Source organism: Helicoverpa zea, chromosome 22 (genome assembly GCF_022581195.2).
Source record: "Helicoverpa zea isolate HzStark_Cry1AcR chromosome 22, ilHelZeax1.1, whole genome shotgun sequence".
Lineage (NCBI taxonomy): Eukaryota > Metazoa > Arthropoda > Insecta > Lepidoptera > Noctuidae > Helicoverpa > Helicoverpa zea.
The window spans coordinates 7,126,396-7,148,201 of NC_061473.1; the positions used below are offsets into that span (position 1 = coordinate 7,126,396).

At 38.2% G+C, this 21,806-nt stretch overlaps 3 protein-coding genes, 1 long non-coding RNA gene and 1 pseudogene across 5 annotated transcripts; 3 read left to right on the forward strand and 2 right to left on the reverse strand.

Moving 5' to 3' along the window:
* Positions 1 to 300: 300 nt before the first annotated feature.
* On the forward strand, positions 301 to 4,535 carry LOC124641451 (annotated as a pseudogene).
* Positions 4,536 to 10,951: 6,416 nt separating this feature from the next.
* LOC124641290 lies at positions 10,952 to 14,557 on the forward strand. The gene is made up of 2 exons (XR_006985659.1): positions 10,952 to 11,437; positions 13,932 to 14,557. It is a non-coding gene; the product is annotated as an uncharacterized LOC124641290 (long non-coding RNA).
* LOC124641247 lies at positions 13,895 to 20,860 on the reverse strand. 2 transcript variants are annotated; one of them, XM_047179289.1, is made up of 3 exons: positions 20,299 to 20,860; positions 14,308 to 14,859; positions 13,895 to 14,224 (listed from the first exon to the last, which is right to left on the reverse strand). In XM_047179289.1, the coding sequence occupies exons 1-3, from the start codon at positions 20,731 to 20,733 to the stop codon at positions 14,216 to 14,218; spliced, it is 996 nt and encodes a 331-aa protein (XP_047035245.1). In that variant the 5' UTR covers positions 20,734 to 20,860; the 3' UTR covers positions 13,895 to 14,215. The 2 variants fall into 2 exon arrangements, with proteins under 2 accessions (XP_047035245.1, XP_047035243.1); XM_047179287.1 differs by having other exon boundaries at positions 13,895 to 14,859.
* Positions 15,566 to 18,499, forward strand: LOC124641256. Its single transcript, XM_047179297.1, has 2 exons — positions 15,566 to 15,949; positions 17,426 to 18,499. Exons 1-2 carry the CDS (start codon positions 15,808 to 15,810, stop codon positions 18,415 to 18,417), a joined length of 1,134 nt encoding a protein of 377 aa, XP_047035253.1. The 5' UTR covers positions 15,566 to 15,807; the 3' UTR covers positions 18,418 to 18,499.
* LOC124641261 (protein ALP1-like) lies at positions 16,450 to 18,901 on the reverse strand. Its single transcript, XM_047179304.1, has 2 exons — positions 18,490 to 18,901; positions 16,450 to 17,339 (listed from the first exon to the last, which is right to left on the reverse strand). Exons 1-2 carry the CDS (start codon positions 18,792 to 18,794, stop codon positions 16,478 to 16,480), a joined length of 1,167 nt encoding a protein of 388 aa, XP_047035260.1. The 5' UTR covers positions 18,795 to 18,901; the 3' UTR covers positions 16,450 to 16,477.
* Positions 20,861 to 21,806: the final 946 nt, after the last annotated feature.

Genomic DNA, 21,806 nt, shown 5'->3' on the forward strand with positions numbered 1-21,806 from the left:
TGAAATGTCAATTAAAAAAAATATAATGTATAACCGAAGGACAGACACATTAGAAGGATTCCAAGACCATGGCTTTCAAGGCAGATCGCCACAATTAGCAACACGTGCTCTAGTGTTCGTGATAGCTGGCATTAGAAGAAAGATTAAGCAGCCTGTGGCTTACTACTTATCCAGCGAGTATGTAACAGCAGACCGTCTAGCAGTATTGATAGAAGAGGTAATGTTATTGTTGTATATGTGAGTGTACAACACCTGTGTGTGTTGGCGCGCGTGCGACAGAGACGTTCGTTCAATAAATCAGTATGTCACTGACTCGCCGTTTGAATACACGTACGTGTCTCCCTGCTCCGTCATACCTAACAGTGGCGACGAGGACAAAATAAACATATTAAAAAATGTTTGCTAACGGAGGGTTTGGTTCAATAACCAACTTTGACCACCTGACTAACGACTGGGACACCTACAAGGCACGGCTCACTCAATGGTTTATTGTTAACGATATAAATGATACGTCTGACAAAGCGAAGGTAAAACGCAAGGCAATATTATTAAGTGTTTTGAGTGAGTCCAGCTACAAACTAGCGAGTGACCTGGCGTTGCCGCAGAAGATCGAGGCGGTGGAATATGATAGTATCATCACTTTGCTGGACCGCCATTTCACCCCTAAACGGCTTGGTTTCGCGGAGCGATACCACTTTTATTCAGCCACGCAGCGCCCAGGTGAGAGTCATACTCAGTGGGCAGCGAGGATAAGAGGATTGGCGGCACATTGCGGTTTCAAGAATTTGGAAGAGGCCCTTCTCGACAAATTTGTGATGGGAATGGCAGCGGGTCACGAACGTGAAAAGTTGTTCGCGAAGGATCTGCAGGAACTGACGCTGGGGAAGGCCGTAGAGTTGGCTGAAAACGTGTGCGCAGCGCGCAAAGCAGCAACTACCACGCAATTGTTGAGCGGAAGCGCCGGGGCGAGCCACGCGGTCGCCGCCGCGGCCACCGGCAGCGCGGGGCCTGAAGGCGTGTTCAGTATCTCCAAGAATGAAAAGTGCAGTGTGTGCGGGTATACCAATCATAAGGTCAATCAGTGCCGTTTTAAAAGTTACAAGTGCAAAAAGTGTAACCGCAAAGGTCATTTAAGTAGAATGTGTGCGTCTAACTCAAAAGTAAATTACGTCACGGAAGATAATGTGGATGTCGGAGACGATGGTAAGTTGGCGGTACTTAACATTAAATGCGTAAAAGGTAGACCAATGTCAGAATTCGTGAACGTAAATGGTGTATTTTTGGAGTTTGAGATAGATAGTGGTTCAGCCGTTAACGTAATATCAGACAATACCTACCGATCGTATTTCAAGGAATTGCCATTGACCGACACTGATAACAATTTATTTAGTTACACGGGAAGTAAAATGAAAACTTTAGGATTTATTCATTTAAACGTGTCGTATACAGATAGCATACATGATCTAAAGTTCTACGTAGTGTGTGGCGGCGGCCCGCCGCTCCTAGGTCGGGAATTTCTACATACATTTAACATAGAATTTGCCCCGGCGACGCCCGTTAATTACATGAATAAATCACAGAATCAGACAATTACTGATATTATTTCGCAGTTCCCAAAATTATTTTCAAATAGATTAGGTTGTTTCAATAAAAATAAAGTATCTTTAAAATTAAAACCAGACGCGAAGCCGATATTTTTTAAAGCAAGACCTGTCGCTTTCGCCATAAGGGAAAAGATCGATGCGGAGCTCAATCGTCTTGTAGATCTTGGTATATTAGAACCTGTAGAATATTCGGAATGTGCCTCTCCCATAGTGCCAGTATTAAAGAAAGATGGCGGTGTTAGGATCTGTGCAGATTACTCTGTAACTATTAATAAGCAATTAATTATCGAAAAATACCCGTTACCATCTATCGATGAATTATTTTCTAGACTACACGGTGGTGAGCAGTTCACCAAACTTGACCTTTCACGAGCTTACAACCAATTTCTACTGACAGAGGACTCACAGGCCCTAACATGTATCAACACGCATCGCGGTCTTTTCAAATACACTAGGTTAGTGTTTGGTCTGGCGAGTGCTCCAGCAATTTTTCAACGGGCAATGGAATGTGTACTTGCCGGACTTGATGGGGTAATAATATTTTTAGATGATATCTTAATAACAGGGAGTAATGTTAACGAGCACATAAACAGGTTAACTTTAGTGTTGAAACGCTTGGAGGATGCAGGGTTAACTGTTCAGCAGGATAAATGCGAATATTTCAAAAACGAAATTTGCTACCTCGGTCATATTATTGATAAAAATGGTATTCGCAAATCACCAGATAAAGTTCAGGCTATTTTAAAAGCTCAAACGCCGACGAATAGTACGCAGTTACAATCATTTTTAGGTCTAGTTAATTACTATAGGAGTTTCGTACCAAACGCGTCGTCGGTTCTGAGCTCATTGTATGAATTATTACATAAAAATAAAAAATGGGAGTGGACTCCAGTTCACGACGAGGCGTTCAAACAAATCAAGGAACTACTGGGTTCCGATCAGCTGTTAGCGCATTTTGATCCGAACGCTAAATTGTTGCTCACTGTAGATGCATCGCCGCAAGGGTTAGGTGCCATTTTATCTCAGCGATCACGTGCTGACGACCGCGAGAGGCCTATCGCATTTGCTTCAAGGACGCTCACAGCAGCGGAAAAAAATTATTCACAGTTGCAGAAAGAGGCAACGGCAATAATTTATGGTGTAAGAAAGTTTCACCAGTACCTATATGGTCGTACTACACCATTCATACTACGTACGGACCATAAACCATTGATAACAATTTTTGGCCCGCATCGTGGCATCCCTGAGGTATCAGCTAATAGGTTACAACGCTACGCGTTATTTTCGGTGATAACAGTGCAGATTTTTTATCACGAGCGTCGTTAATGAATGAGAATCGGTCGCGGGACGAAGCGCGGGGGGAGGATCGAGACTGTGACGAGCGCGCTGCCTACGTTAATTTTGTCATTGAAGGAAGTTTACCCATCACCTTATGTGAATTACAACGTGAGACTGCCCGCGACGAGATTTTAAAAAAAGTTAAGAATTATGTGTTGAAAGGATGGCCACGCAAAATTCATGACCCCGAATTGCGACCATATTTTGATGTTAGGTTTCAATTGGCGTTAGAAAATGAATGCTTAATGCGTGGTCAAAAGGTAGTCATTCCTCATTCACAGAGAGAAAATATACGGAGAATTACACGGTTCACACTTCGGGGTAGTAAAAATGAAGGCAATCGCGCGCGAAAGATTGTGGTTTCCGGGAATCGACGCGGCGCTCGAGCGGTTGGCAGCCGCGTGTAGCGTGTGCGCGCAACTGCGACCCGCGCCTCCCCGCGCGCCTCCCTCGCCGTGGCCGTATACGCCGCATGCATTCTATAGAATTCATTTGGATTTTCTTGGACCGTTTCATAACCAGATGTTTTTAGTTATAGTTGATGCATTTTCCAAGTGGGTCGAATGTTACACTGTTAGTACAACATCATATGGATCAAAAACCGTCATAAGTAAATTATGTGATTTTATGTCTAGAACAGGGGTGCCGCACACGTTGGTGACGGACAATGACACTTCCTTCACGTCTAGGGAGTTTGTAAATTTTTGCAATATAAACGGTATTCAACATGTATTATCGCCGGCATATCATCCGTCAAGTAACGGCCAAGCCGAAAGTTCCGTAAAAATAATAAAGAAAGGTTTAAAAACCATAATTTTGCAAGGTAACACTAAAATACCTCTTCAAGAAAAAATTGCTAAGTTTTTATTTGATTATAGAAACTCCAAAAATAGTACCACAGGTAAATCTCCGGCGGAAGTGTTGTATGGTCGACCTTTGCGTTCACGTTTGGACTTGATTAATCCCTTGCAAGTCGCTTCGACATCCACTGATCTTTCGTTGACCATAAGGAAAAATCAGTCCTTACAGAGTAATCATAAGGGAGGAAGGAAAAGACCAAAATTTAAGATAAATGGGGTTGTTTGGATTAAGCGATTTTTAGGAAACGACAAATATTGTTGGGTTCAAGGCATAATTAAGGAAGAGATTGGGAATGTCATGTATTCGGTGTATATATCGGAACTAAACTGCAGGGTTATTCGACACATCGACCAGATCAGACGGTTTCGAGCTGAAGGCGATGATGAGGTACCAAACAAAACAAATGATTGGCACTCGGACATAGAAACAGACGACAGCAGCTTATTGCCGCAGCCGGAACCAACAGGCGCATCGGGAGAGACTATAGTTCCCGTAGGCCCACAATCACCAACATCTGCGGAAGAGGCTCATATTGGAGAAAGGGAAGGTACTAGTGTTGTGCCATTAGCCTCACAGTCGCAGTCTACACCAGATCATCCTAGATTAATGAATCTCGACCCACCAGCACCACCTGACACAGTGGAAAGTAGTGAGAATGTTTTAGAACCTGACCAGCAAAAGCAAAGATCCAAACGCCGCGTTAGGCCTGTTAATTATAAGCCATTTTTTTGATTAAGGGATTTTGTGGGAAAGGGATTGTTGTATATGTGAGTGTACAACACCTGTGTGTGTTGGCGCGCGTGCGACAGAGATGTTCGTTCAATAAATCAGTATGTCACTGACTCGCCGTTTGAATACACGTACGTGTCTCCCTGCTCCGTCATACCTAACAGTTATCAAAGCAATCCAAAATATATAATTTTACAGCTACATATATAAAACACAGAACTCTATTCTACTGTTATCTTTCTCAAGTACTGTGCACACTGAAATATTATAATTAATATTTAGAAAAAGTAATTTGTAATATATAACGTTAAAGAATTCTTTTAGATACTGAATTTTATTTTATTTTTTCAGATAGTACGTGAATGTCGTGAGGCGGGTCTTAGCATAGCGGCAACGGCTTGCGACATGGATGGGGTAAATCGACGAGCTTTATCCATCTTAGGTGCCACTTGTGAAAAGCCCTCCATTACTATTGATGATATAGACATTATCACTATGTATGACCCGCCTCATCTGCTAAAGTGTTTCAGAAAGAAGATGGATCAAAATTGCCCCACGTCCTATAACAATGTGACGTATCTCAAAAAAAAGATAAAAATGTTTAAAAAAATATGGCATACTCTCCAATTCATTTTTTTTACACCTTCATACGAAAAAAATGCTTTAAAAATTGTTCAGGCGCTGTTATGAAAACGTCGTTCATAGAACTATTAATGGACTATTTTATTAAATTAATTTTTTGTTTGATAGAGTATACCTCACAGGTGGTCCCATAATCATCAGGTCAGGATCTGATGATGGAAACCCTGAGAAATTCAGGGCAACTTTTGAAAGTTGTAGGCATGCGAAGAATAAAAACTTGACTATAAGGTGTATGTCTTATAACAATATGCAACAGTGAAGATTTGGAGCTGACCTGATGATGGAAACGAAAGAAGGTCGAGGGAACTCGACAACTGAATATGTGAACTACCTCGTGTTTGGGCTTGTATTATTTGTATTGAATAGACCTTTGCAACAGTGAAGATTTGGATCTGATCTGATGATGGAGACCAGAGAAGAGCGAGGGAACTCGACAACTGAATATGTGAACTACCTCGTGTTTGGGCTTATATTATTCGTATTGATGAGAACTTTCCATTTATGCGGATAGTGACAACTGTGCTTGTCACTGAAAAGCCAAAAATAGGAAGAAGTCGGTGGGGATATAAACTTAGGTACATCCATTAGACACCGACTTCTGAGGTAGTTTACATATTTTGTTGTCGAGTCCCCCCGACCTTCTCTGGTCTTCATCATCGGATCAGCTCCAAACCTTCACTGTTGCAAAGGTCTATTCAATACAAATAATATAAGCCCAAACACGAGGTAGTTCACATATTCAGTTGTCGAGTTCCCTCGACCTTCTTTCGTTTCCATCATCAGGTCAGCTCCAAATCTTCACTGTTGCATATTGTTATAAGACATACACCTTATAGTCAAGTTTTTATTCTTCGCATGCCTACAACTTTCAAAAGTTGCCCTGAATTTCTCAGGGTTTCCATCATCAGATCCTGACCTGATGATTATGGGACCACCTGTGAGGTATACTCTATCAAACAAAAAAACAATTTAATAAAATAGTCCAATAATAGTTCTATGAACGACGTTTTCATAACAGCGCCTGAACAATTTTTAAAGCATTTTTTTCGTATGAAGGTGTAAAAAAAATGAATTGGAGAGTATGCCATATTTTTTTTAACATTTTTATCTTTTTTTTGAGATACGTCACATTGTTATAGGACGTGGGGCAATTTTGTATGGATTGTGATCCGTCTTCTTTATTTCTGAAATACAATATCCAGTGCACTACAGAAATAACATCAAAGAACAAAAGTGGAATAGGTAAGAACTAAGAATATTATAAGAAGTGTTCACATTATAATGATAAATATCTACACATTTCATTTCCTTATAAAATGAACTAGTTTATTTTAGGTGTTGCAAAATGGAGCCATATAAAAACTTTTTATGGTCTGGACAATCAGAACCCCAATTTTGTATTTGCTCCAGGTTTAAAATTAGAACACCTCAATCCAAACAGCAAGAAAAATATGAAGGTGAAATTGGCGGCACAAACCTTGAGCCATACAGTTGCTGCTGGGATGATGGCAAAAATTTCAGAAGGTATAGAAATAATGTTTTAATAATTTTATTTCAATCTATCAACAAAACGCTGTTTTTTTTAATTTTAATATTCATTAATCAATAAAGACATTGTTTGAATACATTTTTACTTCCATTTTCAGGCGTACTGACTTCAGAAGCAGCTGTAACTGCAGGTCTAATAGCTAAAATGGACATGCTATTTGAATCTGTCAACAGCGACTCCTCAGATTTGCGCCGCGCCGTGGGAAAATACATGCGACAAATTTTAAACAAACCACACCTCATCTCCAGTTATTTAAAGAAATGAAATTATTTTTTTAATTCATTAAAATTCATAGGCTGCACACGCACACCACTTTCAAAAGAAGGATGGGTGTGGACTCTGAACGCAGTCGAACTTTTGTGGAATAAACTCCGTGATAAACATGCAAATATTCAAAGTCTTGCCACCCGCAGACTACAGCGGAGTAATTGCGGTGTAAATTACAACCCTACAGCTGGACAATTTGTTGCAGCCTTAAAAACTTCTGTCTTGAGCAACCTAGCTTACCTAAGCACTGGAAACTGCGAAAGCGATTACTGTGAAAGTATAATTGATATTTATAAAGATTTATTGACCAAATCCACAAATATATGCACAAATGATGCAATATCGACAACATTACAGAATATTTCATACTCCTCAAATTTTTCTGAAGAAATTGAAAATATATGTAATGCTGAATCAACAAATGGTAAAGCTCAGGCATGTGCATAATGTTTGTGGATTTTTAATAAAAAGACTTGATAGTACCTGCACATAAGCTGTCTTAACATTTTATTAACTAGCGAAAATTGGTCAGTAGAACTTTTATTTATTCAATTTAAAGAATACAATTCAGAAAAGCAGAGCTTAAATTATCCTCACATTAATATAATTAATTATGTGAAATCCCGTGCATCGGTGGCAAACCGAATGTTTAAGGATATGGGACACCAAAAGCATGGGCTTAAAATAGTAAAAGAAAATTTTGGAAACAGTCAACCATGAGTTTTTAAAAGCTTGTCCAGCACAGTGTTTTGTATTTTGTTAAAGTTTGTAGTCATTGTACAATTATAATTGATGTTCAGTCAATCACAGTTTGTGCTGCGAAGTGCAACCACGATGTTTCTTAAAATTATCATGTTTCATCACGCGAGCATATGGGCTACCGCCGATTTATATATAGGGATACCTATATTATGAACATAATAATATTTCTTCTTCGGATCAGCTAAGAGTTGGATACAATGTGATTATTATTTTTAATTTAATCTAATACATAAACAGTCGGCTGCTAGAACGATATTTAAAGTTAATGCTTCATTAAAGTTATCGCCGTCTTGTTTTACTTCTAGAATACTGAATACAGTTAATAGAGCATGAACTTTAAAGATCGTTCCTGAAAACTGACCGTAAGGAAAAATATCTTCGTTTAGTCTTGACAAGAATACCTACCTATTGTACGTCTTTTCGGTGCTAATAGAGATTGCGATTCTTCCTCATTTAATGTTGCATGTCATTTGATTTCTAAAAAATAAATGATGTTTAAAATTGTTTCTCTTTTTATAGTTGCACATGACTACTATATATAGCGCCGTGCTAACGTCACGGTCAGCACTTAAACGCTTAGTTTTGTTTTTGGATGGTCACACATCTCACATATCACATGTGCTGCAGGACTGTTGTGCATGAATTCAGAATTCAAAATAGTTCTTTACAAAATCAGTGCGTTTAAGCTTGGCATAACTGTGCATCAAAAACAAACTATTGTAAACTGTTGGCAAATTTAAAGCATACAGAAGACAATCATATATCCACATCACATGTAGAAAAATTTAAACATGATTTCGAGGCTAGATTGTCACCAACGTTAAAAAGTTTTAAAGATTCGGGAGGCCAATGGATGGGAGATCCAACTTATAAAAAGTTATTCGAATTTTGGAAAAAAATTAGCCCCGAAAACGCCATAAATCAAGAAGTTTTCTGCAATTATCAACACAATAATAATTTTGTGAAGGAAACGCCAGATATATCTGAAGCTATCCTAAATTTTGATATAATTGCTGAGAGTAATGAGCAAGGTTCGGAAGTGTTGGGGGAAGAAGCATCCAACTTATCCTTATTTATTGTAAAACCTCTACCCTCGTCGCCTACTGTATACTTATTGACAGTGGCGTGCCTAGGGTTTCAAAACAACGCATGTCCAATAAAATACACTACGGTTGTTAAATTTCCTCAGATAACTGGCGTGATATAGATGTCTCAATTCGTTGTTTACCAAAATTACTGAAAGAAACCATTGCACACAGGTGTTTATGGGAATTTGCGTGCCTTTTAATGGCGCTAGATACGTTATTTAAATCATTATAACCAGATTTATCCCAAACGGAATTTTTCATTGGAAAAAAATATGCAGCACCAACAATACAACTTATTACTGTGCAAGCATCCAACAATCCAACTAGTTTTATACACTGATCTATAAAATTTTCGTTTATATAACTAGTCTGAGAAATACACAGATCTGGCGTCGGTTTTAATGAAGAAATTAACTGTTTTTTCTGAGCAATGTTTAAAATTTTTAACTTATCTTCGCCAATCAAAACTTGGGCGCATTTTAAATCTTCACAAGGTACAATTGCCTCCATTGTAAGACCAAAACAATGATTTCACTGAGAAAACCTAAGAATATACACAAAAAATTGTAAACAGAAACAACTTTTCCACTCAAACAAATGAAACTAACTAAAGTGAAGTGAATTGCGCTCGGCTGTCAAAAACTTAACCAGATTGCAGTGTTGTCATTTACGAATTTTAAAAATCTAGCCAGAATGATATCGCGTTTTTGTTAATTTTTACGATATTTAATGGACTTAAATATTTAATAGACTATTTGACTAAAAAAAATCTAATGAATCTGTCACATCTCACACAAATAAATATAAAATAGCTAAAACGACAATACTGCAGCATTGACAAGCTCACGACTCACGCCAACGTCATACGCATGCACGGCTTTAATTTGCCATACTGAGCGATTTGTAGACTCGCGCAGCCGCGAACTCGTATACGGCACATCGCTATAGGTGCGAAAGTGATGGAGATAGTATTTGAAAGCCCGGTTAAAGCCGGCGCGAGTAAGCTATATTTAGATGATATAATTGATACAAATGCGCGTGTGTGTGTGTTGTGTCACTGTGTGGGTGGCGTAGAATAGGTAGATTCTTTTGTGTTGTCTCGATGAAACATGTCAATTCGTCATTAAATGTACCGGCGTGTTGGCAATCCAATGAAGAACGAGGGGTGCTGTCGCATATTGGCAAAGGGCCACGTTTAATTATTGTACATGCTGGTGGACAAGCCGGATTTATCGATGGAGCTCTTTTAATTTTTAATCAAAAAGCAAAACCGGAGATTATCATAGCGATATGAATTTTGTAAACTTCAGCAAATGGACTAAAGAAAAGCTATTGCCAAATCTGCCAAGGTCAGTTATAGTTATGGATAATGCCGCATACCACTCGGTACAAGACGAGAAAAAGCCTACAATGACATCCACAAAAGCCATCATGCAGACCTGGCTGCAAAGACACAATGTTGAATTTGATACGTCTTTAAGAAAATGTGATTTATTGAATTTAATTAAACAACACGCGACAGAAAATATTTACAAAAAGAGTTAAGTTACTGAATGCGAAAGAAAAAAAAATGAACAAACGGAGAAATGTGATGATTATTATTTTTTTATGAGTCTCGTGCCACAAACCCTCAAGTCCTAGCATGTTTGCATGCCAATGAGTGGGGTGAAACAGCACCGCACAAGTGGTCACAAGATTTCGAGGGGGTTGCATTACTGAAGAACTTTGAATTCAATAATCGTATAGATACAATATAATTTCAGATAAAGCCATTATCCCGAGCCGGTCAGAATGGATACATGAATACGACGCCAAAGCCTTCAGGACTCTACATGGTCATATGCGGTCAGTGGGTCGTCTTAGGGGCGCTTATCAACAATTTATTACAAATTAAATTTTGTGTAGAAATACTTTAAAAATACTTCAATTTTCAAATGATACATTGGGAAAAAATATACCCTCAACAACTTTTTTTTTTTGTTTCTCTACCTAATAGGTACATAATTTACCTAAATCTTGATCAAATAATACAGAATACTCTTTTCCTAATAATTAGCTTTAGAATCTTCAACTCTGTATTAATGTTAATAGCCGCGTACCCACCTAGCGCACAGGCTCGCGCGGCAGCCTCGCGAGCCAAATGCCTCGGCTGGTGTGGACGTGCCTCGGCCTGCCTCGGGCGCGCGTTTGCTCGACCGAGCACGGCTCGGCCCCGAGCCATCTGTTGTCGGTAAACTTAACGCGCTCAAAGGTGCCTCAGTGAGCGCTGTGCGTTAGGTGGGGACGGATGTGTTTTGGCTCGCGCGCGAAGCTGCTTCAAGTTTTGTCTCTTGCCGTGTTTGTCTTCTGTTATTTTGATATCATGGGCAGTCAGGAGGAGTCCATTCGCTTAATACAACTGTACAGCACGTACAATGCGCTTTGGGACCCCAAAGATCCAAAATATTTAAACAAAAATCAGCGGGAAGACAGTTGGCGGCAAATATCTGCTCAAATTAATATGCCTGTCAAGGAAGTGAAAAACAAAATGGTGTCCTTGTGTGGTTCTTATCGTCGAGAGAAAAGCAGGGAGAAAAAAAGTCGTATAGCAGGTTCAGGTATGCATTTTTATACTTAAAAATATGAACTTACAAATTATTTGATAAAATAATTACTTGTTATATATTACTAGCTTTTGCCCGCGACTTCGTTCGCGTCGAATAGTGACTGAATTGATTGAAATAAAATTTATTCCGGACATACAGCGCCATCTATTGGTCAAGAATCGGCACTCTTGACCAATAGATGGCGCTGTATGTCCGGAATAAATTTTATTTTATTTTTGTAATAAAAACTATCCTATGTCCTTTCTCAAGTTCCAAACTATGTCTGTACCAAATTTCACACAAATCGGTTCAGTAGTTTAGGCGTGAAGCAAAGACAGACAGACAGAGTTACTTTCGCATTTATAATATTAGTTTGGAAGTTTGGATTTAAAGGACAATGCCAGGGTCTGGGCTCATAGTTTGCCCAGCAGTGGGAGTAGTTCCAGAGGGTTCCTTAGTGCACTCTGAACACGTAATGCAAATATTTTTGAAATCGCTCCCTGGGGTCCCGAGGAAAACCAGTTCAAATATTCTCCATGAAGAGTCACTTGACAAGGCCTGAGCCATTTGCCTAGTAGTAGGAGTGTTTGGAATTGGTTCTTTACTTCACTCTTAACACGAAATTAAAATATTTTTGAAATCGGTCCCAGGGGTCCCGAGAAAAACCGGTTCAAATGTTCTCCTTAGATATTCACTTAACAAAGTCTTTGGCATTTGCCCAGTAGTGGGAGTGGTCAAAATAGGTTCTTTACTACACTCTTAACATGAAATCCAAATATTTTTGAAATCGGTCCCTGGGGTCCGGAGAAAAACCGGTTCTAATATTCCACATGAACTGTCGCTTTACAACGCCTATGTCATTTGCCCAGTAGTGGGAGTGATTGAAATAGGTTCCTTACTTCACTCTTAACATGAAATTAAAATATTTTTAAAATCGGTCCCAGGGGTCCTGAGAAAAACCGGTTCAAATGTTCTCCTTAGATAGTCACTTAACAAAGTCTTTGGCATTTGCCCAGTAGTGGGAGTGATTGAAATAGGTTCCTTACTTCACTCTTAACATGAAATTAAAATATTTTTATAATCGGTCCCAGGGGTCCCGAGAAAAACCGGTTCAAATGTTCTCCTTAGATAGTCACTTAACAAAGTCTTTGGCATTTGCCCAGTAGTGGGAGTGATTGAAATAGGTTCCTTACTTCACTCTTAACATGAAATTAAAATATTTTTATAATCGGTCCCAGGGGTCCCGAGAAAAACCGGTTCAAATGTTCTCCTTAGATAGTCACTTAACAAAGTCTTTGGCATTTGCCCAGTAGTGGGAGTGGTTAAAGTAAATTCTTTACTTCACTTTTAACATGAAATTAAAATATTTTTGAAATCGGTCCCTGGGGTCCGGGTGAAAAACCGGTTCTTATATTCCACATGAACAATCGCTTCACAAAGCCTGTGCCATTTGCCCAGTAGTGGGAGTGATTGAAATAGATTCTTTACTTCACTCTAAACATGAAATCAAAATATTTTTGAAATCGGTCCCAGGGGTCCCGAGAGATTAATCTGATAAGACTTTTCTGCCAAATAAGTCTTAGGATCTCGCTGTCAGGATCCAGTGCTGGAAAATGTTGGAATGGGTTTTTTTTACTGTGATTTTCAAATAAATTCTAAAAGCGTTGGATTCTAATAAGAACTGACAATGATTTTCTGAAAAAAAAAGGCAATTACCGCAATATTTTTGAATTTACGGTTTAAATCTACAAGGTGCCTGCGCAATAAGCTATCTTCTAGAAAAATCTTATCAAGAGGAATAAAATAAGCTCGAACATGAGGTAGTTAGTAGATACCGTTGAGGAGTTCCCTCGTCTCTCTGTCGTCTCCATTGTCAGGTCAGATCTTAACCTTTACAGTTTTGTGGTGTCTGACACATATACCCGAATGACAAGGTTTTACTCGATATGTGTCTACAATTTTTCGAGAGTCGCTCCCGATTTTTTTAGAGGTTCCATCACCAGACCCTGGGCCGGATGACAAATGAACCATTGAGGAAGTAAGCCCTTACAAACAATAAAATAATTGTTGAAATCGATTGGTAAACGACGGAGTTATGCACGTACAAACGTAAAAAGAATACAAATGAATTAAGAACCTCCTCCATTTTTGGAAGTCGGTTAACAAAAAGTAGTCGTGTACAATACCTCGTATTTGTCAATGAATATAATTCATTTCAATTAAGGTAACAAAAGTGGAATAGTTAAGAGTTCGTAAGCTTATTTTTATGTAATATTGAATAAGAGTCAAACCAGTTTTTCTCAGGACTCCCGGGATAGATTTCGAAATGCTTTGGTCTGGGACCTAATATAAGCCTATGGAACATAATACACTATGCAGTTACTGTGGGCAACACTTGAGCCCAACTTCCATACAAAGATTAGCATTGTCCTTTAAGGAAATGTATTTATACAATTAAAATATTTTAAATTTTGGAAATATAAATTTTATTTTTGTTCTGTTTCAGGCGCTGCAGATGTTTATAATTCAAAGTGGTTTGGATATCCTTATTTCCATTTTCTTAAGGATAAAAATGAAACTGGTGACACTCGGGAAACGATGCCGACTGTAAGAATTTTTAACTATGCATAATGATTTTGAAATGGTATAGAACCATTAGTTATAAAATGTTCTGCCAAGTGCAACCGTATTTCTTTTGCGTTATTAGAACTACGCCTTGGACACGCTGCAATTGGTGCGAATGTAACTTCATTTATTTCATTTCTCCATTGGCCAGGAATCATTGCGCCATCAAGTTCTCTGTCAAACAATTCCGGTGAAATAAGATTAGTTGAAGTATTTTTTCGGATGTAGTTGTACAAATATACAGCTGCTAAGACTACCTTTGTTGCTTTATTTGGCTCTAGTAAGATAGGTTTTCTAAAAACGCGAAATATGGCACTTAATATTCCAAATGCATTCTCAACGACACGCCGAGCTCGGCTAAGGCGATAATTAAATATTCTTTCTTTAGAACCATTTTCTGGGTTGCCCTCAAATGGTTTCATGGTATATTCGTTGAGTGCAAAGGCTTTATCAGATAAAATAAAATAAGGAACTTTTGTTACATATGGTATTTCCAATATCTTCTCTTTAGGCACGTTCAATTCTTTCTTTTCTAGCTTTTTATACAACGTTGTGTTTTTAAAAACACCACCATCAGAGATTCGCCCTTTGCTACCAACATTTACATACAAAAAATTGTAGCTAGCATCAACTAATCCAAAAAGCACGATGCTTGGAAATTGTTTGTAATTATCATAATCAGTGCCACTGTTAATCGGTGCCTGCAACATAACATGTTTTCCATCCATCGCTCCAATAGCGTGGGGAAAATTCCATTTATTTTCAAATTCATTTGATATAGCAAGCCACTCTTCTTCTGTAGATGGGATCTGTAAAAAAATTATAGAGTACTCAGCATGACAGGACCCTCCGCTGTTTGAAAGTATTCAGACTAAACGTATTTGGCCCCTATGAGTGGTTGTATTGGGTACTATACACCACTCCATATTTGGCCTCTTTTAGTGGTAGTCCGAAGACGTTCAAGCAATGGAGAATCCTTCTAGAAAAATATTTAAGATATCGCTACTAAGGTACTTGAAAGTATTAAATACTACGGACGTTTAACTTTAGCTTCCAATCGGATTAAACGTAGGGTCCTGCCAAATTATATACACATTCACACTGCACCACAAATTGATCTATTAATTAAAATTATGTTTTCAGGAGGCAATACCGGAATCTTCACAAACTTCTGACGTAGAGAGACACACAGAGACTGAAAACGCTCCGACCAAGTCGCAATTGCCGGAGGCTAGCATCGAGGAAGCGCCACCACCACAACTACAAGACCTAGCCTCGGAAGCTAGCATGCCTTCACCATCAGAACCTGCTCGTAAAAAAAAACGACATAATCCAAAGAAAACGCAGCCACAGGAAGATTCGGCAGATATCATGCTCGCAGAAGCCCTTGAATGCTTGCAAAAGTCTTCGATCGACATCACCGATCCATACTCTTCATTTGGAAGACACATAGCCAACGAGCTAAGAAAATATGATCCGCACACATTAGCGTATGTTATGCCTTTAGCACACTGACGCCGCGAACCGCGATAGCGAAACTGCGGTAAGTCTGTCCCACACTTCGAAACGTATCGCGTTATGTTACATCTCGCTCTATCGCCTATGACTTCCTATAATTGCATCTTAGTTTGTGTGGTATCGTTGTACCTCGCGATACTTGTTTCACACGGACGCCGCTGTACCGCCATTTTAGTTTCGCCGCTGGGAGAGAAACGACGCGATTTGTCTTTTTCGACAGAATATCGCGACGATACAAGATGACGGAGGTAGAAACTGAAAGAATTATTAATGAAATTCGAGGTTATCCCGAATTATACCTTATGGGACATCCTGATTACAAGAATTCGTATAAAAAAGAAGTGGCGTGGCGAAAAATCGAGGGAAGTACCGGCTTGGATGGTGAGTTGAATTTAACCTAAAGTGCCCGGTAAACGATCAAACGTGTTTGTCAAATTTTACGTGTTTATCAATTTTTTTGAGAGTGTGCGGCTGTGTTTGAAGTGTTTGTCAAACAATCTACGTTGATCTACGTGTTTGAAGCGTTTAATGAAAATCATTTTGTTCCTTGGTTTGATCGTGTACGCGGTTGTTTGAAGAAAACGTAAAGTTTGACAAACAAGTTTGAACGTTTACCTGGCCCTTAACTGCGGTTTAATACAAATTAATGCAAAGTTACGCGTTCAAGAAAGAAAAAAAATTAAATAAATGGTTATTAAGATGTAGGGGCAGATAGGATGTTTTCATCCCTACCGACCCCATACAACTTTCGGTAGGGTGGATGAGCATGAAATTAGGTATTTTGAATTCTGACGGACTCCTCATAAGGACTCCTTACTGGGTCAGAGCCATGGGGTCCGTTTGGAATAATCTTAAAGGATGTTTTAAAAAATGTAGATGTGTACAATGCATTCCATTTAATTACAGAAACTAGCTTTTAAAATAATTCACAAAATTTTGTCTAACATCAAACGCTTCATTATTTGCCCTATGTCTGTTTGGTTGTATGGATACAAATGCTCCCAAAGGATTAGTAGAATTTTGGTTTTCATACACATAGGCACTTTCCATATCTTGTAAATAATTGTGTAGACATGCTGCTGCTTTGACGACTTTTACGGTATTGTTTATATCAGTTTCAAAGGGTCTCAAAAATATACGAAACTTCTGGGCCAATATTCCGAATGCACATTCCACGACAACTCTAGCTCTACTTAATGCACGATTAAATTTTTTTTTATCAGGATCATTTATTATTGATTCTCTAGTAAACGGTCTCATTAGAAAAGTTTCCAATCTAAAACCTCCATCGCCGATGAACACGTGTGGTGTAGGGTTTTCACAACCTGGTAAAGGTTTAGATGCAGGCAATTCCATTTTCCTTCCTTTTACAAGTTTGTAGAGTGTTGAATTTTCAAAAATTGTACTATCTGAATCCTTGCCATATGATCCAACATCTATATAAATGAACTTATAATGTGCATCAACTAGCGCCAGAAGAACGATAGAAAATTTATTTTTGTAGCAATAAAACATCGATCCACTGTTAGGTGGAGACTTGATAGTTATATGTTTTCCATCAATACTCCCAAGGCAGTTTGGAAAGCCCCATATTGTATAAAATCCTTCTGATATTTGCTCCCATGTCTGTAGAGTTGGTACTGGAATGTATATTGGCTGCAATACTTTCCAAATAGCTTCACAAACTTCAGAAACTATACTTGAAACGGTGCTTATACCCATTCGGTATGAAGATGAAATAGTAGTAAAAGTATCGCCCGTAGCCAAAAATCTGAAAAATGAAATACAGAATGTATTACGCTGTGTGAGATTTGTTAAATCTGCATAATCTACATGTGTCTCCTAATTTTGTTTCAGTGAAATCACTAAAAGCAAAATGGAAAAATCTGCGTGATACTTACAAGAAGTACAAACAGTCTCAACTAACATTTAGTGGGCAAGCTGCAAAGAAATATGCTAATTGGGTGTGGGCTGAACACATGAGTTATGTGGATTCTACAACAAATTTACGATCTACTGAGAGCACTTTAAATACTAGCCCTCCAAAACTGCAAGCAGCGGAAAATAATAAGATTGAAAATTTACTTCAAAATCCAACGGATATAGAAGAACGAGTAGAACCTATAATCGGAAATGAGACACAACAAGAAGCACAGGATGATGGGTCAGTAAGCAATATTTCAGAGACAGGAAGCGATCTATATCGAAGAAGAAGACGCCGAAACTTAGATCCATCCGATAAAATTATTAATTATTTAGAAAAGAGGAAGATTGCAAAATCATCTACTCCAAATACAGGTCAAAATCTAGTTAATGTATTGTGTGACAGGCTTGATATGACATTTTTAGGTTTTGCTGACAGTGTCAAGAAACTTTCTTTGAACAACCAAGCCATTATTAAATTACAAGTCATGAAATTAATAACCGAGTATGAATTAAAAGAAATAACAAGTGACAATAGACCAAACTCTAGCAACAGTACCTATGTTTCGACTCCAGAAAGTATTACTCTCGATGATCTTAGCAATCACAGCAATCGTAACGTCCGTCAACCATCCACATCAGGCGTCAACTATCATAATACACTTTCAAACACGCAAAGCCAAACAGAAAATCGTGACCTCAATCAGCCGTCCACATCAGGTGTCAACACCCATAATAATATACGAACACCTAATATCATCATTTTACAATCATCTGAAATCAGTGATCAACACACATCACAAATCATAACTGATGAAAAAAGTACTCAAAAGTACATCATGATTCAACCATCAGACCAAAGAAATGATAATAAGGAAAATAATTACTTGAGTGCTCAAAGTTGTTTTGCTAATTGGAACGAGTAATGAAACATGTGTGCGAATTATCTACTACATACTAATCTAAATTGTATTTTTTTAATAAATAAATAAACTTACCTTAAACATATTGCCAATCTTTCCTTTGAGGATATACTTTCCCTGAAGTTTGTATTTTTCTTCTGGATATATGGCTGAAGTTGGTTGTGCAAGTAATCAAAAGTTTCAGGCGACATTCTAAAATAAGTGAAAAAACGATCACTATGCTGCTGTAGTTCTTTGCATAATTTATTTTCTCCAAGCTTCTTTCTTTTTTGATTAATTTCATGAACCCATATTCTTCGTCTTTTTCTTAATGTCGATACAAGAAGTAATAGTTCTTCTTCTTCAGATTCAGAAAGAAACCAGTCTGACTCAAACGACATGTTGCACTAAAATGAATAGGAAAATGCGATACTGAAATGCGGTGTGAAAACGACCGCTTAAATTTCGCTTGTTTACCGCTTTTTCCTGTTCGCTATCGCGGTTTACGGCGTCAGTGTGCTAACGCCGCACATAGGGGTATTTTGCATTTTTAGCCGGGCGAAACTAGTAAAAACAAACTTTCACATAAAATAAAAAAAATCTACTTGTTAGCCAGCCAGGTAACTACTGAACGAAATCTGAGCTTTTTTGGACTCCTACCCACACGCCAGCTACCCACAAATCTGTCAGAACTTGATCGTTGTCACATGCACTCACGTCAGTTACTGACTACATTAAAAACGTGCCGTGTTTGATACCTCAGAGTTTTTTTATTGTGAGTTAGATAACCAAAACTACTATGGATTATCGTAATACAGGTAAGAACAGTTTTATTTGTTATGATTTACTAATGGTTACGTGTATTTTTAAGATTCAAAATCAATTTTTGAAGTTCAACATTTTTAAACGTTTTTTTGTATGAATTCTACTATTCTCAGGGATTAAAGTTGTCCTTCCGAGTGTTTCCGGGTAACGATTTCTGTTGTAACGTATTACAAAATCTGTCAAGTGATAGATATTACACACATTGGGTGCTACTTTTTGCTACTTTCGACAAAACTTAGACTTTTCTGCTGATGTTAGCTAAAAACCATTAACCATTATTTTCAAGCAAAGTAGCAAAAAGTAGCACCCAATGTGTGTAATATCTATCACCTGACAGATTTTGTAATACGTTACAACAGAAATCGTTACCCGGAAACACTCGGAAGGATAACTTTAATCCCTGAGAATAGTAGAATTCATACAAAAAAACGTTAAAAACTGTTGAACTTCAAAAATTGATTTTGTATCTTAAAATTACACGTAAACATTAGTAAATCATAACAAATAAAACTGTTCTTACCTGTATTATGATAATCCATAGTAGTTTTGGCTATCTAACTCACAATAAAAAACTCTGAGGTATCAAACACGGCACGTTTTTAATGCAGTCAGTAACTGATGTGAGTGCATGTGACAACGATCAAGTTCTGACAGATTTGTGGGTAGCTGGCGTGTGGGCAGGAGTCCAAAAAAGCTCAGATTTCGTTCAGTAGTTACCTGGCTGGCTAACAAGTAGAATTTTTTTCTTTTATGTGAAAGTTTGTTTTTACTAGTTTCGCCCGGCTAAAAGTGCAAAATACCCCTATGTGCGCCGTTAAGAACGCTATCAATAATATAATTTTTGAAGCCGATATAGGGAAATACGCGCAACAACAAATTAATACAGGATACTATACACAGCAGTACAGTAATTCCTCTACAATGGACTCATCTGGCACTTCATCATCAGCATCACATACCGCTACGTCTTCTCATGCCATTACACCATCACCAGATGCCAATGTTGGATTCGAAACTATCACTGAATTGTAATTAAAATAAACAATTGAATTTTAAATTTGTCAAATTATTTTTATTTACCTTTACATAATCACTTAAGGCTTCAATAATAGCGTCACAAACTTCTGGAACTATTCTTGAGATACTCTGCTTCGATACTCGAAATAAATATTGCAAGCTGCTATAAGAATCTCCGGTTGCTAAAAATCTTAAAGTTATTAAAACTCGTTCCTTCACAGTGATTGCTTCTCTGTATTTTGTATCGCACTTTTTGATTTTATCAGACAACAATGAGCACAAATTTTCGAACTCTCGTACGGACATTCGTGTAAAATTATGTACAGTCTGATCATATACTAAATCTCCAAGTAATCTATTTCCATATTGGTGGCGAAGCTCATAAATTTTTCTAATCCAGAAGCGTCTAGGTTTTTTCTTGATACGTGACTGTTTTCGTTTCTTTAAACAATAAGCAGCTAGGAAAATAGCTGCAGCTGAAAATACACGACTGTCCATTACGAATACTCTCGGACTTATGATGGCTCAGCCTGCCTCGCGAGGCGGCCTCGTGTAAATTGAACAAAACTACTGAGGCTGCCGAGGGAGCCATCGCTCGCGATCCGGACACCGAGGCTGCCGCGCGAGCCTGTGCGCTAGGTCAGTACGCGGCTAATTACATTTCTCCTATCCTTTGTTTATAAACTTTACTTCTGACTTTCTTTTTCTTCCTTCACTTAGCTGTCTCTTCTCACATTCCAGGGTGCCTCAGGGTTAGCTATTCATCATGGTTACCCGTAGAGCTGCATTTGAGGAAAAGTTGAGGGCTACGTTGAAAGAATTGAAAACTAGCAAAAACCTGTGTAAACAGCTGCTACAAGAACGGGATGATAGCGAGGTAGAAGTTAAGGTTATTGTAGACAAGAACACTGAACTTAAGAACCAGTTGGCTGAATTACATATAGAACATATGGATTTACTCGACCAAAATCAACACCTATATCAACTTGTGTCAAACATGCAAGAGTGCAGTGACACACATGAACTGGCATTAAGAAGGATCTCTGAGCTGGAACATGAGCTAAGCAGAGCCCACAACACCATCACACAGTTGGAGTCTGCAAAGTCCAGTGAACGGTCTGCGAACACCTGCAGCCTGTACGATGAGCTTGTTGGTAGTGCGTCCGGTTCTTGTAATCAGCCAATGATAACAATTGACTTGACCAATGATACTTTAGTACAGAATAAAATTACAAGTAATACTCACAGCAAAATTAAAAAAATATTTAAAAATAAATAAGGTTGTCAAAAAACTTAAGAAAACTTTGAGAAAGTACACAGTTTTTAAATCTAATAACATAATAATATTAAGAAGACAGAACATTAATTTAATTAAGGATTTAAATAATTGTGAACATGATTGTAAACATGTGGGGTGGAATAACTGACCCGCAGCTTGTACTGCATGAAATGCCACCAAGGCTGAATGGTGCTGAGTATTTGCATTTTTTACAAAATAATTTGAACCAAATACTGAACGAAGCTGAGATTCCTGAAGATAGAATGGCAAAAATGTGGTTGCAACAAGACGG

Bases quoted from the DNA above. Each gene is read 5' to 3' on its own strand.
- LOC124641256 (XM_047179297.1), top strand. From the start codon at position 15,808: ATGACGGAGGTAGAAACTGAAAGAATTATTAATGAAATTCGAGGTTAT. The intron at 15,950-17,425 runs GTGAGTTGAATT...ATTTTGTTTCAG, and splicing joins GGGAAGTACCGGCTTGGATG to TGAAATCACTAAAAGCAAAA.
- LOC124641261 (XM_047179304.1), bottom strand. From the start codon at position 18,794: ATGTCGTTTGAGTCAGACTGGTTTCTTTCTGAATCTGAAGAAGAAGAA. The intron at 17,340-18,489 runs GTAAGTTTATTT...TTCATTTTTCAG, and splicing joins AGATTGGCAATATGTTTAAG to ATTTTTGGCTACGGGCGATA.
- LOC124641247 (XM_047179287.1), bottom strand. From the start codon at position 20,733: ATGGACAGTCGTGTATTTTCAGCTGCAGCTATTTTCCTAGCTGCTTAT. The intron at 14,860-20,298 runs GTAAATAAAAAT...ATTTTTTTACAG, and splicing joins CCTTAAGTGATTATGTAAAG to ATCCCATCTACAGAAGAAGA.